The 14,051-nt window shown below is 35.5% G+C and overlaps 3 protein-coding genes across 3 annotated transcripts; 2 read left to right on the forward strand and 1 right to left on the reverse strand.

Annotated features, from left to right (window-relative positions):
* The first annotated feature begins 1,782 nt into the window (after nt 1-1,782).
* Nucleotides 1,783-5,085, forward strand: LOC107896465 (uncharacterized). The gene is made up of 2 exons (XM_016821644.2): nt 1,783-1,938; nt 2,484-5,085. Exon 2 carries the CDS (start codon nt 2,750-2,752, stop codon nt 4,796-4,798), a length of 2,049 nt encoding a protein of 682 aa, XP_016677133.2. The 5' UTR covers nt 1,783-1,938; nt 2,484-2,749; the 3' UTR covers nt 4,799-5,085.
* Nucleotides 5,086-6,010: 925 nt separating this feature from the next.
* On the forward strand, nt 6,011-10,919 carry LOC107896466 (uncharacterized). The gene is made up of 15 exons (XM_016821645.2): nt 6,011-6,738; nt 6,938-7,059; nt 7,158-7,246; nt 7,452-7,484; nt 7,592-7,682; nt 7,850-7,892; nt 7,989-8,080; nt 8,257-8,815; nt 8,892-8,976; nt 9,078-9,200; nt 9,278-9,846; nt 9,926-10,064; nt 10,155-10,223; nt 10,358-10,486; nt 10,576-10,919. The coding sequence occupies exons 1-15, from the start codon at nt 6,524-6,526 to the stop codon at nt 10,687-10,689; spliced, it is 2,472 nt and encodes an 823-aa protein (XP_016677134.2). The 5' UTR covers nt 6,011-6,523; the 3' UTR covers nt 10,690-10,919.
* A 36-nt stretch (nt 10,920-10,955) lies between these two features.
* Nucleotides 10,956-12,937, reverse strand: LOC107896467 (reticulon-like protein B3). The gene is made up of 5 exons (XM_016821646.2): nt 12,558-12,937; nt 11,844-12,024; nt 11,611-11,752; nt 11,420-11,489; nt 10,956-11,329 (listed from the first exon to the last, which is right to left on the reverse strand). The coding sequence occupies exons 1-5, from the start codon at nt 12,739-12,741 to the stop codon at nt 11,160-11,162; spliced, it is 747 nt and encodes a 248-aa protein (XP_016677135.2). The 5' UTR covers nt 12,742-12,937; the 3' UTR covers nt 10,956-11,159.
* Between the last annotated feature and the right edge of the window lie 1,114 nt (nt 12,938-14,051).

A 14,051-nucleotide genomic window follows, 5' to 3' on the forward strand; every position in this document is an offset into this window, starting at 1 on the left:
ACATTTAATTTAATATTATCTTAAAAAATATTTACTTTAATGTTATATTTAAGTGTTTGATTGAATTATTAATGGAATAGATTTTAATTTATTTGTGAAAATACTGAAAAAAATATTATTTTTACAAGTAACAAATATTAGTTTAAAGATATTTTTATCTTTTTATATAAAATCTAAAAAAATACATACACAAAATCATATGTCATTAATATCTTAACTTTACTGTTTCAAGTAAAGCTTAATTTGACTGTTTATAGTAAAAGACACTTATCTCCTTAGGTTTGATGTAAGAATGCTAACATACTCAATTGGCAAAGGCGGAGTTCTTGGGTCCTAAACACTCAGGTTTGAGATTTGCTATGCACAATTATATGCGTAGGTCCTTGAGTTCTATTATATATGAAAGTTTTAGTCTAGTTAGTCCCAATTAGTTGACTTTAGTCTGGATTGTATCATCTCTTAGTTTGCTTATGTTGTAATAAATTTTTTTTTTGTTGATGAAATTATGTTGTAATAATTTGATTGTACTTAGTGGTTACTGGGACAATCTTTTATAAAAGTTTCATACTTATAATTACTTGGACATGTATTTATAATTGTATTGTATTTGTTACAATTTAAAAAAAAATCCAAATTAATAACTTTGTTTTGTTTTGTTTTTGTTTTTAAAGAATGCATATTTCTCCGAATTAAGTTTATATAAGTTTTTATAATTAAATCTATGAACTATTTTGGACTATGAACCCATATAAGGTTGAAGCTAATTATGCAAATATAAATGATTTTCTTGCACCATATCGTCAGGCATAATACCATTTGAGAGAATGATACCAAACACAAGCACCAAAGATAAGTAATGAACTTTTTAAGTTGAGATATTCAAGACTTCGAAATATAGTTGAAAAAACACTTATTGTTCTAAAAAATTATTTCCCATATTAACAGCTCACCTTAATACAACATAAAAAAAAAGGTTGGATCTTAATAACATGTTGCATATTTCATTACTTAAATCATAAGTGAAATTGAGATGATTCATATTTTAAACAGTACATAGAAGAAGGAGATATTGATAATTTTAATTGTGTAGATTCAAATTTAGATGATGATGAATAAAAAATGTTATATATATTGATATTAAAAAATAACAATATATTTTTTAATGTTTAATGGAATTTTAAGATTGATTTATGAAAAATAATTATTAATAAATCTATCATAATTTTGAATCTAATTAAAATTTTAGACCATATTTGCTTAGTAAAATGATAAAATTTAAATTATTTCTAACAAATTGTTAAGTATAATATAGAGTAATAATAAAATATGTTTTTATTGCTTGAATGTGTGTGTGGTGTAGACTAGGCCTAGGGGTGTGTGTTGGCCAGTTGGGTTAGATATCGAGTCGCCACGCGAACCTCACAGTGGAAACTTTGAAGCTCTGTGGCTTTCATCACCTTTTACGTCATATTTTTCATTGTTGATGATTGAATACTAATGTTACTTCATTGCACCTTCCACATATTTATCAAATATTATTTAAACTTATCATCACATTTAAAGAACAAAAACTTGAGAGAATGTCCTCATTAAAATTCCAACTAATTTTTTTTATATAATTACATCAAATTAAATTTAATTAGCATCGTTAAAAGGAAAATGGGGCGACACACAACCGACAGATAATCATGATTAATAATGTCTGAAAATTGCTGAATTTGTACATGTAGCACGTGCAGCTATACCTTGACACGTGCTACTACCATATGAAATTCCTCCATTTAATTAATTTCCAATTTATCTCCCTCTCTCTAACCGGCTTTCTGATTTATGCCTTATCTCTCTCTCTCTCTCTCTCTCTTTCGCCGGCTGCTCTGAAAGTTCCTTATCTCGTCCCAACAATTTTTTTTCTTCCATTAAATTCAATCCAAATTCAAGGTAAATTAAAGTTTACTTTCTTTTATATCAACGATTTTCCTTTTTGGTTTTTCAATTTCGATTGCTTAATCTTTTTTATTTATTTATAATCTCGTCCAGTTTCGAAGTAGTTCAATTTTCCCCGCTTGAAAGTAACTGTGTTATGGATCTGTTAATACCTGGCTCTGTTTGGCTTCCGAGAAACTTAAAAGCTTACTGGAAATTTTCTAAGAAATGAAACTTTGTTTTGAACGAGTTCAATCCAATACGCTTCTCTTTCTTGAGCTGAAAGTAAAAAAAAAAGAAAAAAAAAAGGTTATTGATTTTTAAAATCAAAATAAGCCAATCTCAAGCTATGTTATACCCAGCTGAATTTATTTATACTGCTGTGTTCATTTTCTCTCTAGATAGTTCAGATTGTTCATTTCTCGACCGGTCATAGAAAAGATCGGCAGGTTTTAGCTTAATAAGGAGCTAGTTTTGTTTTTCAATCTTTTGATTTTTGCTTCTCTCAGAAATAGTTTCAGTTTTCTTATTGAACTTCAATTTTCTAATTCTTGGAACAGGATGATGGAGCGCCTGCCTGGTCTGTAGTGAATTATCTTTTTTCAGTACCGATTGGCTAAATTTGGGGTTGAATCGAATCTCTTTGGATAAAAATGGATCGCTGTGACACTTCTGGATTTGTTAGTGGGGGTGGGAGTTACTCACTCAACGACTTCTAACCCTAGTATTTTTGTGGCTAATTGTCTTCACCCGGAAGTCAGGTTGACTGCTCTATTGGAATTGAGATTTGGTCTGCATATCATTGTTTGATTTCAGCTGTTCCTAGATGGATTCCAGGTTCTCAAACGTGGGGTTCCCTGCTAATTATTCTTTGAATGCATTCAAGATTTTGGGTAATTCAATGCAAGTTGGAGGAACTGGGGGTGCGTATAACATGGATACTGTTCTACGTCTTGATTCTGCTGGCTCTTCAGTCTCTGACGTGTCTGCATCAAAGGGAATCAAGAGGAAGTGGAGTTCGATGGATGGATCCATCCGTGGGCAAACTGGGTCGTTATTGGCTCTTGGGCTAGGCCGCTCCTCTAGTTCCTCAGACAGCAAGGGGAGTTCAACAACTGCTTGTACTACTACATCTTCAGCCAAAGAAGCTGATGAAGAGTCCTCAATGGATATTGAATTGGATTTTACCCTCCATCTTGGCAACGAAAAAGTAATCAACCCCAAGAAATCTGCTAGTTCAAGTCCAAAAGGACTTGATTTGCAGCGAAATGTGGACCTGGAATTAAGTCTTTCATCTGGGCTTTCTGAATCTGATATCACTAGTGTCCATCTTAGCTCTTCTCCCAGTCAGTCAGTTATGAAGATGCCAACAGCAGTTGAAGGCTTCCCAAATGAAGATGAAAGATCTACATCTTGTCACTGGAAACCTGGAATTGGTTTGCCTTCATTCCAGAGTTTACCAGCAAAAGAGGCTAGTGTCTTCTGCAAGGAGGTTCCAAGAGGCATTGATCTTTCTGCTATTGTTCCAGAGCTATCTTCAAGCGTGATTACTACACCGAAAAGCTCGGCCACCTGCACTTCCGGGATGACACGGCAACAGCAGCCACAACATCGCAGCTCTAGTTCAAAGACATGTCAGGTTGAAGGATGTGTAAGGGGGGCCAGAGGTGCTTCTGGCCGTTGCATATCTCATGGTGGTGGCAGGAGATGTCAAAAGCCTGGCTGCCACAAGGGAGCAGAGGGCCGGACTGTGTATTGCAAGGCCCATGGTGGTGGTCGGCGATGTGAATTTCTTGGTTGCACAAAAAGTGCAGAAGGCCGTACTGATTTCTGCATTGCCCATGGTGGTGGTCGGAGATGTGGCCATGATGGATGCACTCGAGCTGCCAGAGGCAAATCGGGACTATGTATACGTCATGGTGGTGGGAAGAGATGTCAAATGGAAAACTGCACTAGGAGTGCTGAAGGCCTCTCAGGACTCTGCATCTCACATGGAGGCGGGCGGAGATGCCAATTTATAGGATGCACAAAGGGGGCACAAGGGAGCACCATGTTCTGCAAGGCACATGGTGGTGGAAAAAGGTGCACATATCTGGGATGTACAAAGGGTGCTGAAGGGAGTACTCCTTTCTGTAAGGGCCATGGAGGGGGAAAAAGGTGTGCATTTCAAGGTGGTGGTGTTTGTACAAAGAGTGTGCATGGAGGAACCAACTTTTGTGTAGCACATGGTGGAGGTAAGAGGTGTGTGATGCCTGAATGCACAAAGAGTGCAAGAGGACGTACTGACTATTGTGTTCGCCATGGTGGAGGCAAAAGATGCAAGTTTGAAGGGTGTGGCAAAAGTGCACAAGGTAGCACGGATTTCTGCAAGGCACATGGTGGAGGAAAGAGGTGCTCCTGGGGCCATCCTGGGTCAGAATATGGGAACCAACCTTCTGGTCCTTGTAACTATTTTGCAAAGGGCAAGACAGGTCTCTGTGTGCTCCACAGCAGCCTGGTCCAAGATAAGAGGGTTCATGGGGGTGCAACTCTTGGGCCTATTGTTGAAGACCAGAAACTCGGCAAGTCTGGGGAGATGAAAGAGATTGTTAATGCCATGGACGCAAATGTCGACACTAGGAAAATATGGAGTAACGTAGAAGCTTCTGCAAGCACAAGTTGTTCTAGTTTGAATCAATATGGAGTTCCAAATGCTTGTAACTCTGTCTCCAAAGGAGGGTTCTCTGTTTTAGCTCCTGAAGGTAGAGTCCATGGTGGGAGTTTGTTGGCAATGCTAGCAGGCGGTTCCTGTGTTGGCTCAGCCAACAGGGCAGGTTTTACCGGCAATCCATCAGGGCCAAATAAATCTATTAAGCCACCCCAGAACTGGATGTAGGTTTATTTCACAAGTATTATCAAATTATTATTGGAAAAGTTAGCCAGTATCCCTGCTTGTTTGCATCCTTTGGTTGTTAGTTTGTTAGTGTTTAGAAACTTTTCGCGGTTCATTATCATTTGGGGGGATGGGGCAGGCAATATAGCTTACAATGAATCAGGGTCTTTCATTCCTGTAAATGTTTCACATATTTCCAGCATGTTCTTGTGAATATACAGAGTAGTGCCTGTAAGATGAATCAGTTTGTCCGACATTTGTGGTTATAATAAAAGCTTTCTTTGGGATCATATTCATCATTTAGCTATTTTTAAGTTGCCCATAATCTCTAAATCTTCAAGGATTATGCAGAAGTTGAAAGTGAAAGCAATGAAATTCTCTTCTTAAATCTTTTTTTGTTAATATATTTCAATTGAACCGACAAAAATATAGATGGTCTGAGAGATTAGCATACAAGTATGTGGGAAGAAATCACGAGGAAGCTTTGATTGGATATAGTTGAGAAAAGGTTTTGTCAAGTAGAAGATGGAGCTCGTGACTGTTCACTGTTTAGACCAGACTTGGATGGTAATGATAATGCAAACATGAATATCTGTAAATATTCCATTTTTTCCGACCAATTCGAGCATTGTAAATTAAGATAATATTGGGATTTGCCTATTATAATTGTTATTCATAGCTGATTTGGAATGGGAAAGGATTTTAATCGTTTGATGTCTATGTTGATTGTATCCAAATTTGTTTTAGGATAATAGATTCAAATTCTAATTTCTGAATTTATTTTTTTGGTTTTATATAAATACAGAAAATTTAAAATTGAGCTTTTTCAGTAAAATAAAGAGATTTGTTAAACAAATATGCTTTATCATATCTAGATATCATGTAAAAAAATGTTATTTAATGCAAATTCATTTTTTAAGTTACAATTATAATTAATACTAAAAAAAATTATACGTATAAAAATTATGTATTTAAAACATATAAACATGTTTAAAAGTAACAGTATAGATATATAACTGATAGAAGTAATAAAATGTGTATATAAAAATATAAAAAAAATTAAAATTTTATTTTGATTGATTCATAAATTTAAAATTTTATTAATACAATTGACATGAAAATGCATATTTTTATTTTCTTTTAAAATAACAAAATAAAAATATCCTTGAATAATTTCGAAACTATATTTTCGTAATTTATTACATGCAGATTTGCATCGTAATCTGGCGCCAAGGAGTCCCTTCAAAAATTGAAAATACAATATAACTTCTTTCAACTGTCAAACCATACCCATATTAACCGTCACAAATGATGTATTCTAACCAATTTCAAATTTGTAATTTCCACATCAAGCTTGTCTTCTGTTTTCTCATCCGTTAATAGCGAGAACTGAGTGACTCTCCTACGCTTCCTCCGCCGACATCCTCCGTGTACGTCAGCCGCTTTTTCTTCCCCTTTTCCGGTGACCCTTCTCTCTCATCTGTCAATACATCCACTTCTTTCGCTTCATTTTAATTTTGGCAATCAACGAAATTACCATTCAATTATTAGAAACCCCAAAAACAGGGCATACCTATTACCTACTAGGTGTGAAATAACGTTGGAGATCCAAGGATTTTCTTCTTCTTTTTCAACAGTTTTTTTTGTTTGCGAAACAAAAAAAATTTCTGGAGAACAATCAAACTAATTTTCTACATTGGGTTTTAAAAAAAATCTCAAGGCAAAGCAATGGATCAAAAGCATGTACTGTTATCAGCATTGGGTGTAGGGGTAGGGGTAGGGATGGGGCTGGGATTGGTTTCGGGTCAGAGCAGATTGACCGGAAGCGGTTCGGCTGCATCAACCGGCCTCACGTTGGAGAATATGGAGAAAGAATTGATCCGCCAAATCGTTGATGGCAGAGAAAGTCAAGTCAGATTTGATGAGTTCCCATATTACCTTAGGTAAACTCTCCAATTTTCTCGTCATCCCTTATCCTACATCGCTTTTCAAGATTTGAAAAACGTTTGTTCATAATTTATGATGAGGCTGATACATGTATGTTTAATGTATTAAAAATTTTCATGAGTCTTGAAGGGTAAAAATTTCGTATTCATATTCAAATATACATCTATGCCAATCGTTGATGATGTTGTTTTGCAGTGAGCAGACACGAACGTTGTTGACCAGTGCTGCCTATGTCCACCTGAAACATGCCGATGTTTCCAAGTACACAAGGAACCTTTCCCCTGCTAGTAAAGCCTTATTGCTATCGGGACCTTCGGGTTCGTTATCCCCAATCTTTTTCTTTTTATCTCCTACTATGCTTCATGCATCTGTTTCTGCAAATGTTGTAATTTGCACTGTTTTTTGTTACTTGAAGAACTTTACCAACAAATGCTTGCCAGAGCTTTAGCTCATTACTTCGAATCAAAGTTGCTGCTGTTGGATGTAACTGACTTTTCCTTAAGAGTGAGTAGTTTTCACATTTTCTTATTTCCCCCATTGAGCACTCGTCTTTGACATCCATGTCTGACATAGATACGGAGATATCACACTCTAAAGGCTCTTCATAGACATACCTGTACCTAACATTTATATCCGAGTCTGAGTAACATAGCCTAGCGGTGTTTTTAAGCTTTTCATTTGACAGTTAAAAGTGGTTACCTATGTGCAGATTCACAATAAATATGGAACTCCCAAAGAATCTGTAAGTTTTTTTTTTTTTCTTTTTATGGTAAAATTTTCTCCTGTGGAACATGGAAATGGATCAATCCTGCTTTGGATTTTTCTCTAATCTTTGATTCTGTCGCGCAGTGTTTCAAAAGATCCCCTTCGGAATCAGCACTAGAGCGGTTGTCTGGTCTGTTCAGTTCTTTTTCACTCATTCCACAAGAGGAACCTAAGGGTAATTCAGTGGAAAATTACATTTTTCTTAAATATCCATGTATGATATTCGTATTGACATGGCTATGAGGATATGACACTTCAAGAATCTTCTGAGAAAACTCAAAAAAGAAAAAGTTAAACAATACCCGATCCCTCGTTGACTATCAACAATATGTTGTATTGCAGGTAGATTGAAGCGGCAAAGCAGTAGTGTGGATATTGCATCAAGGTACTGTGACAAACATTTCTGATTGATTCCATGAGAAATATGTAGCCAAGAGTTTAATCTTCTGTTTTTCGATATTTATGGTTCTTGCAACAACAGAGGAAATGAAGGCCCTCCAAAGCTCCGAAGAAATGCCTCTGTATCGGACAATATGAATGGCCTTGCCTCCAAATGCTCTCCTGCAAATCTAGGTTTGTCCTCTCAAATTTCATGAATGAAAGGCTTCAATTCTCATTTCACGGTTGCTTTAATATTATTTTTATCTCCCTTGTTTGCAAATCTAGGTTTGCCCCAAGTTTCATGAATGAAAGGCTTCAATTCTCATTTCACGGTTGCTTTAATATTATTTTATCTCCCTTGTTTTTAGCTCCTATGTCGCGGACAAGCAGTTTGTTTTTCGATGAGAAGTTGCTTATACAAGCTCTTTACAAGGTGTTGGTTTATGTGTCGAGAGCCGCTCCCATTGTGCTGTATCTTAGAGATGTTGATAAGCTCTTGTTTAGATCGCAACGGTTCTATAATTTCTTCCAACAAATGTTGAAGAAACTGTCTGGGAATGTGTTGATACTTGGGTCACGAGTTGTCGATCTCGGCAACGACCAAGAGTTGGAAGAAAGGCTAGCTGTGCTTTTCCCTTACAACATTGAGATCAGGCCACCAGAAGAAGAACAACATCTTGTCAACTGGAAATCTTTACTTGAGAAAGACATGAACATGATCCAAACTCAGGATAATAAAAATCACATCATCGAGGTGCTTTCGGCTAACGATCTCGATTGCGATGATCTCGATTCTATCTGCATTGCAGACACAATGGCACTCGGTAGATACATTGAGGAAGTTGTGGTGTCTGCCATTTCTTATCATTTGATGAACAATAAGGATCCCGAATACAGAAATGGAAAACTCGTCATATCATCGAAAAGGTCGAATCCGTTTCTCTCCCACAGTTAATGTTAGCGTTTAGCATTAAGTTTTCTGATTTGGATCACATTGATGCAGTTTGGCATATGGATTGAGCATATTCCAGGGGAAGTCCATCGGCAATTACAGTTTAAAACTTAAGGCACCAACTGAAACATTAAAGGTTTTATAATCTTAGCTAAGTTGTTTTATAACATTAAACAAAAGTATTAAATGGTAGATTACAAAGCTTATGTCCCAATCATGTACAATGAGTATTTGTAGGAAGCTGGAACACTTTCTGTAGGTATTAAACCAGAATCAAAATCTGGAATCCAAACCGGAACTGGAACCACAAATCCTGAAAAGACTGACGGTGAAAATTCTGCTTCAGTCATCAAAGTTCCTGTGAGTTATTGTCTTGTTTTTTGTAGTAACCAGTTCCTTCAATATTCGGTTTTGTCATGCTCCATATTGATCCGCAGGAAGTTGTTCCAGACAACGAATTCGAAAAGAGAATAAGACACGAGGTCATACCAGCAAACGAGATCAACGTTACATTTGCTGACATTGGTGCCTTAGATGAGACGAAAGAATGCCTGCAAGAGCTAGTGATGCTTCCCTTGAAAAGGCCAGACCTTTTCAAAGGTGGCCTTCTAAAGCCTTGCAGGGGAATATTGTTGTTCGGTCCACCCGGCACTGGGAAGACAATGCTAGCCAAAGCCATTGCCAGGGAAGCTGGAGCTAGCTTCATTAATGTGTCGATGTCGACCATTGCTTCTAAATGGTTCGGGGAAGACGAGAAGAACGTCCGAGCTTTGTTCACATTGGCAGCCAAGGTCTCTCCGACAATTATATTTGTTGATGAGGTCGACAGCATGCTTGGCCAGAGGACTCGAGTTGGAGAGCACGAAGCTATGCGGAAGATAAAAAACGAGTTTATGACTCACTGGGATGGACTCTTGACAAAACCAGGTGAACGTATTCTTGTCCTTGCTGCAACCAACAGGCCATTCGACCTTGATGAAGCTATCATTAGGCGTTTTGAGCGTAGGTAAGTACGTTCACCCATAATATTAAGTACCAGAACTATTGATATCATGTTAAACATCCATCGTCACTCGCTTTTGCAGAATCATGGTCGGGCTTCCAGGTGTAGAGAACAGGGAAAAGATTTTTAGAACTCTTCTGGCAAAGGAAAAAGTAGAAGAAAATCTAAATTATGCCGAGCTTGCAGCCATGACTGAAGGATATACTGGAAGTGACCTTAAGGTTTGCATTTTGATTTAAGATTTTCTTTTTTATATTCTTTAGATAGAATTAATTGAAATATAATCATTGTAATTTCCTGTTTACAACAAGAATTTATGCACAACAGCCGCTTATCGTCCAGTTAGAGAGTTAATACAGCAAGAGAGATTGAAGGATATGGTAAGTTCCTCACTTCATTTAAGTCCCTGTTAACCGTTTGTTTTGGTTTTAAATATACATCACTCAAATTCAAGAATGAATACCAAATACGGGTGTCAAACACGAGTACTTTTAAGAAAAACAAACAATTGCAGGAGAGAAAGAAGAAAGAAGCTGAAGGGCAGAACTCAGATGATCCCTCGACAAAAAATGACAATGTGGAGGAAAGAGTTATTACCTTAAGGCCATTAAACATGGAAGATTTAAGGCAAGCAAAGAATCAGGTAACCAAATGATTCCAGATCAATGTTACAATTGCCAACAAGTATTCGAGGAAATACTCACATTGTGTTTCCATTTTCCTGCTGAGCAGGTCGCAGCTAGCTTTTCTTCCGAGGGAGCTGGAATGAACGAGTTAAAACAATGGAACGAATTGTACGGGGAAGGTGGTTCAAGAAAGAAGGAGCAGTTATCGTACTTCCTATGAGAGAGAGTTTGATTCGTTTTTAACAGTTACAAAAATTATCTCTACAATAGTTTCAAGTTAGTGTACACTGTATAAGTATATTCCTTCAGATAGAGCTTGTTTTACTCTATTTCTGGGATCCTCAAGAGCTATAAGTGCACTTTGACTTGTGCTCTTTTAGCTTTAAAAGTCATACAATTACCTCATTGGGAGTTAGCAACTTATAAATACTACTACAGAAGTTTAAATGATCATCGAGGTCAACCAATCCAAAACACAGGTTGAGATTTCTCCCAAATTATAATGCACTAATCAACTTGCAATATTGTCACAGAGCACATAGATTCGGGGAAAATGATATTAAAAAAGGATACCATATTCATCAACATTGTGAACCCAGTAACTACGAAGATAAAGGATGAAAGGGTTCGAGCTAATACCGGATAAAATTTAACACCACCTTTAAAATGGCTACATCTCGGTCAGTAAACCTAGTCCTTGTTCTTTTCCTTTGATGGTCCCCTTGGAATCTTACTTAAAACTTTTGCATTGAACACCGCACACTGTTTCTTAATCTCATGCATTGCTTTCTCTGCAAATGGATCCACCTTGTCCTCATATTTCTCATACAGCACAGGTACCGAGTGAAGCAGGACAAAGACTGTTTCGCAAAACCAATTAAATAACATTAAGAAAAGAAACTGTTTCTAAGGGTTTAAAAAACCAAAGCACTTGAAAGCAATTCTGGTACCTAAGTAAAACAATGTCACGAAGTTGCACCAACTTCCAACAATAGACAAGATCCACAAGCCAGCAATCACCTGAACAATCGTAATGTCATTCGGATATAACTTTCAAATGCAAAATAACATAATTCGTAACTCTCATATCAATAAAAACTGATCAACACATAACAATTCAAGAAAACAAGTAACAACATACATAGAGGAACTTCTTAAGATCTCTTCCTGAAGCAATATCCCGCAAGACGGTAAAAGCCAGGTTAGACTCAAACCTAAGTGCTTCGGCAAACTCTATAACAGGATCCTTAGGAATATGAACCTCAGGGATGCATAGTGGAGACCTATTCAAAACAAAAGCAATTTACATTAACACAAGCAAAAAGAAACCACAATCCAAAATATAAACTCCAAGAGTAGACATCTACAGCTTACTTGTTGATGAAAGCATAGGCATTTGACCACAAGAAGAGTATTACGAGAGCAAATATCAATACATGACAAACTAGAGTGAGAAGGTGGTACTCCAGCAATTCAAACAAAACCCATATCACAGTCGCAACACCGAGCACTCCAGCCGAAATCTTTTTGTTCCTCCAAAGGAATGTATCAGCCGCTATTGCATATACACCCAATTTCATTACATAAGCATGCATCATAAAAGAAATTACACACATGAAGTAATAATTATATAATCAATTAAAATGCCAAATTATCATCTTTAAGTAAGGTTATTGATAACCAGTTCTACAACATTTTGAAACTTTTAATAAATTAAGACAATCCCAAAATTTATTCGCTTCAATAAAGCAAAAAAGAAAGAAAGTAATTTTTACTAGAGATAATCACATCCATTTAGTTAAAGATTCAGAGATTCACAATTTTTTATTTTTCTCAAGCTAAAACAAATGTTAAGAGATTAAAAACCATGATTAAGCTCAAACAGCACCACTTAATCAATACCGAAAGCACGATATACGTAAATAGGCCAAATCTACTTCTTCAATGAACACCAAAAAATCAAAGAAATCGGGAATTGAACTCGTATTCATTACGAAAATCCAAACTTAAAAGAAAACCCAGGCCTCTAAAAGCTAAAAAACGGTGCACAAATTTAAGAAATGAAGAAATGGGGTTTTGTTAACATACATTTGCCTCCACCAAAAACGTGGTGTACGGACCTTTCTCTCCCGAAGAGACGGAAAACTTTGGCCTTGGTCGACGATTCTGATGGCTTATCGTTGTCGGAATCAGAGGAAGAATCATGGCCGTGGATCTTCTCAGCTAGCTTCTCCATCAGCGATCCCTCGTGCTTCTCTTCGTGCTCACCCATTTTTTTCCCACTCAAATTCTAGAACTCGTTTCTAACGCTTTGAAAGTGTGAAGATCGAGACAAGAAAAATAAAACTTTTATATTTAGAGAATTGGAGGGAAAACCCGGTAGCCAAAGGTTTGGTTTTTAAAATTAGGTAAACTATATTCATAGTAAATTAAAACTCAATTATCAGTTTTTTCTCCGTCACTTATCTATGAAATGTGCTAAAAAGGTCAGACAATTTATAGGGTTTATCTTTTCGGTCACCATCACTTGCTAAGCTAACCTGATATGATAGTTTTGTTCTTTTTAATTTTCATAATAATATATTTACTATTTTAACATTAATTTCGTTATAATTTTAAGACATTTATGGATGCAACTAATCCCTAAATGTATTTAAATTTTAAGCAAAAATTTAATGTAATCAGAACGTAATTTAGTTTGCCTTTTACTGGATACGTGTGTCGAAATTCTAATTACACTGAAGTCCCAAATTTTTTTGGAGGGAAAGCCTGCAATAGTGAAACTGAAACCCTAGTGATAGTGGAAAAAGTCCACTTTACCCATTTCATTTGCATTTGTTTTTAATTAATAATTTCTTAACATTTTTAATATTTATTTTAATATAAATATTATTTAATAAGTTTTAATGACTATGTAACATAAATATAATTTTATATATATTTAATATATTTTAAAATTATACCTTTTTTATTGATCAATGTAAATATAATTTTAATAAAATTTAATTATCTATTATAATTAAATATATATTTTAATCTAATGTCTTTAATAGTCATTTTCTATTTTTATCTTATTGCTACAATTCTTTGAATCCAATCACACACACTATTGCTATTTTTAATTTTACTGTTACAGTGTCCAATTTTATCATTACAGTAACTAATCTTCACAGTCACCAATATTTTTAACCTCACCGGAGATAAATGGACTGTCCATCCAACTTAAGTCTTGTCTTCAATATTTATATTAGTAGATCTTGAGACTAAATTTGGAGGGTTTAATTAAGATTTTCAAAATTCTTAAAAGTTTAATGAAATTTCCTTTTGTTTTTTAAAATGGGATCTATTTATTTATTTATTTTTGAAATTTATGAGAATTTCCAAAAAGAAATTAAGATAATTTAATTAAATTTTTCAAAAAAAAAATTAAATGAGAATTTAAAAAATTGGAAGCTTAATTAAAAAATTCAAGAGAAAAATGAAATTTTTGAGAGGCAAGGCCGTCATTGGCCACTGTTACCATTTACCCACACTTTATTAATTTAATATTGATTCTAAAAAAAATTATAAAAGTTTCATTAA

Source organism: Gossypium hirsutum, chromosome A09 (genome assembly GCF_007990345.1).
Source record: "Gossypium hirsutum isolate 1008001.06 chromosome A09, Gossypium_hirsutum_v2.1, whole genome shotgun sequence".
NCBI classification, from domain to species: Eukaryota; Viridiplantae; Streptophyta; class Magnoliopsida; order Malvales; family Malvaceae; genus Gossypium; species Gossypium hirsutum.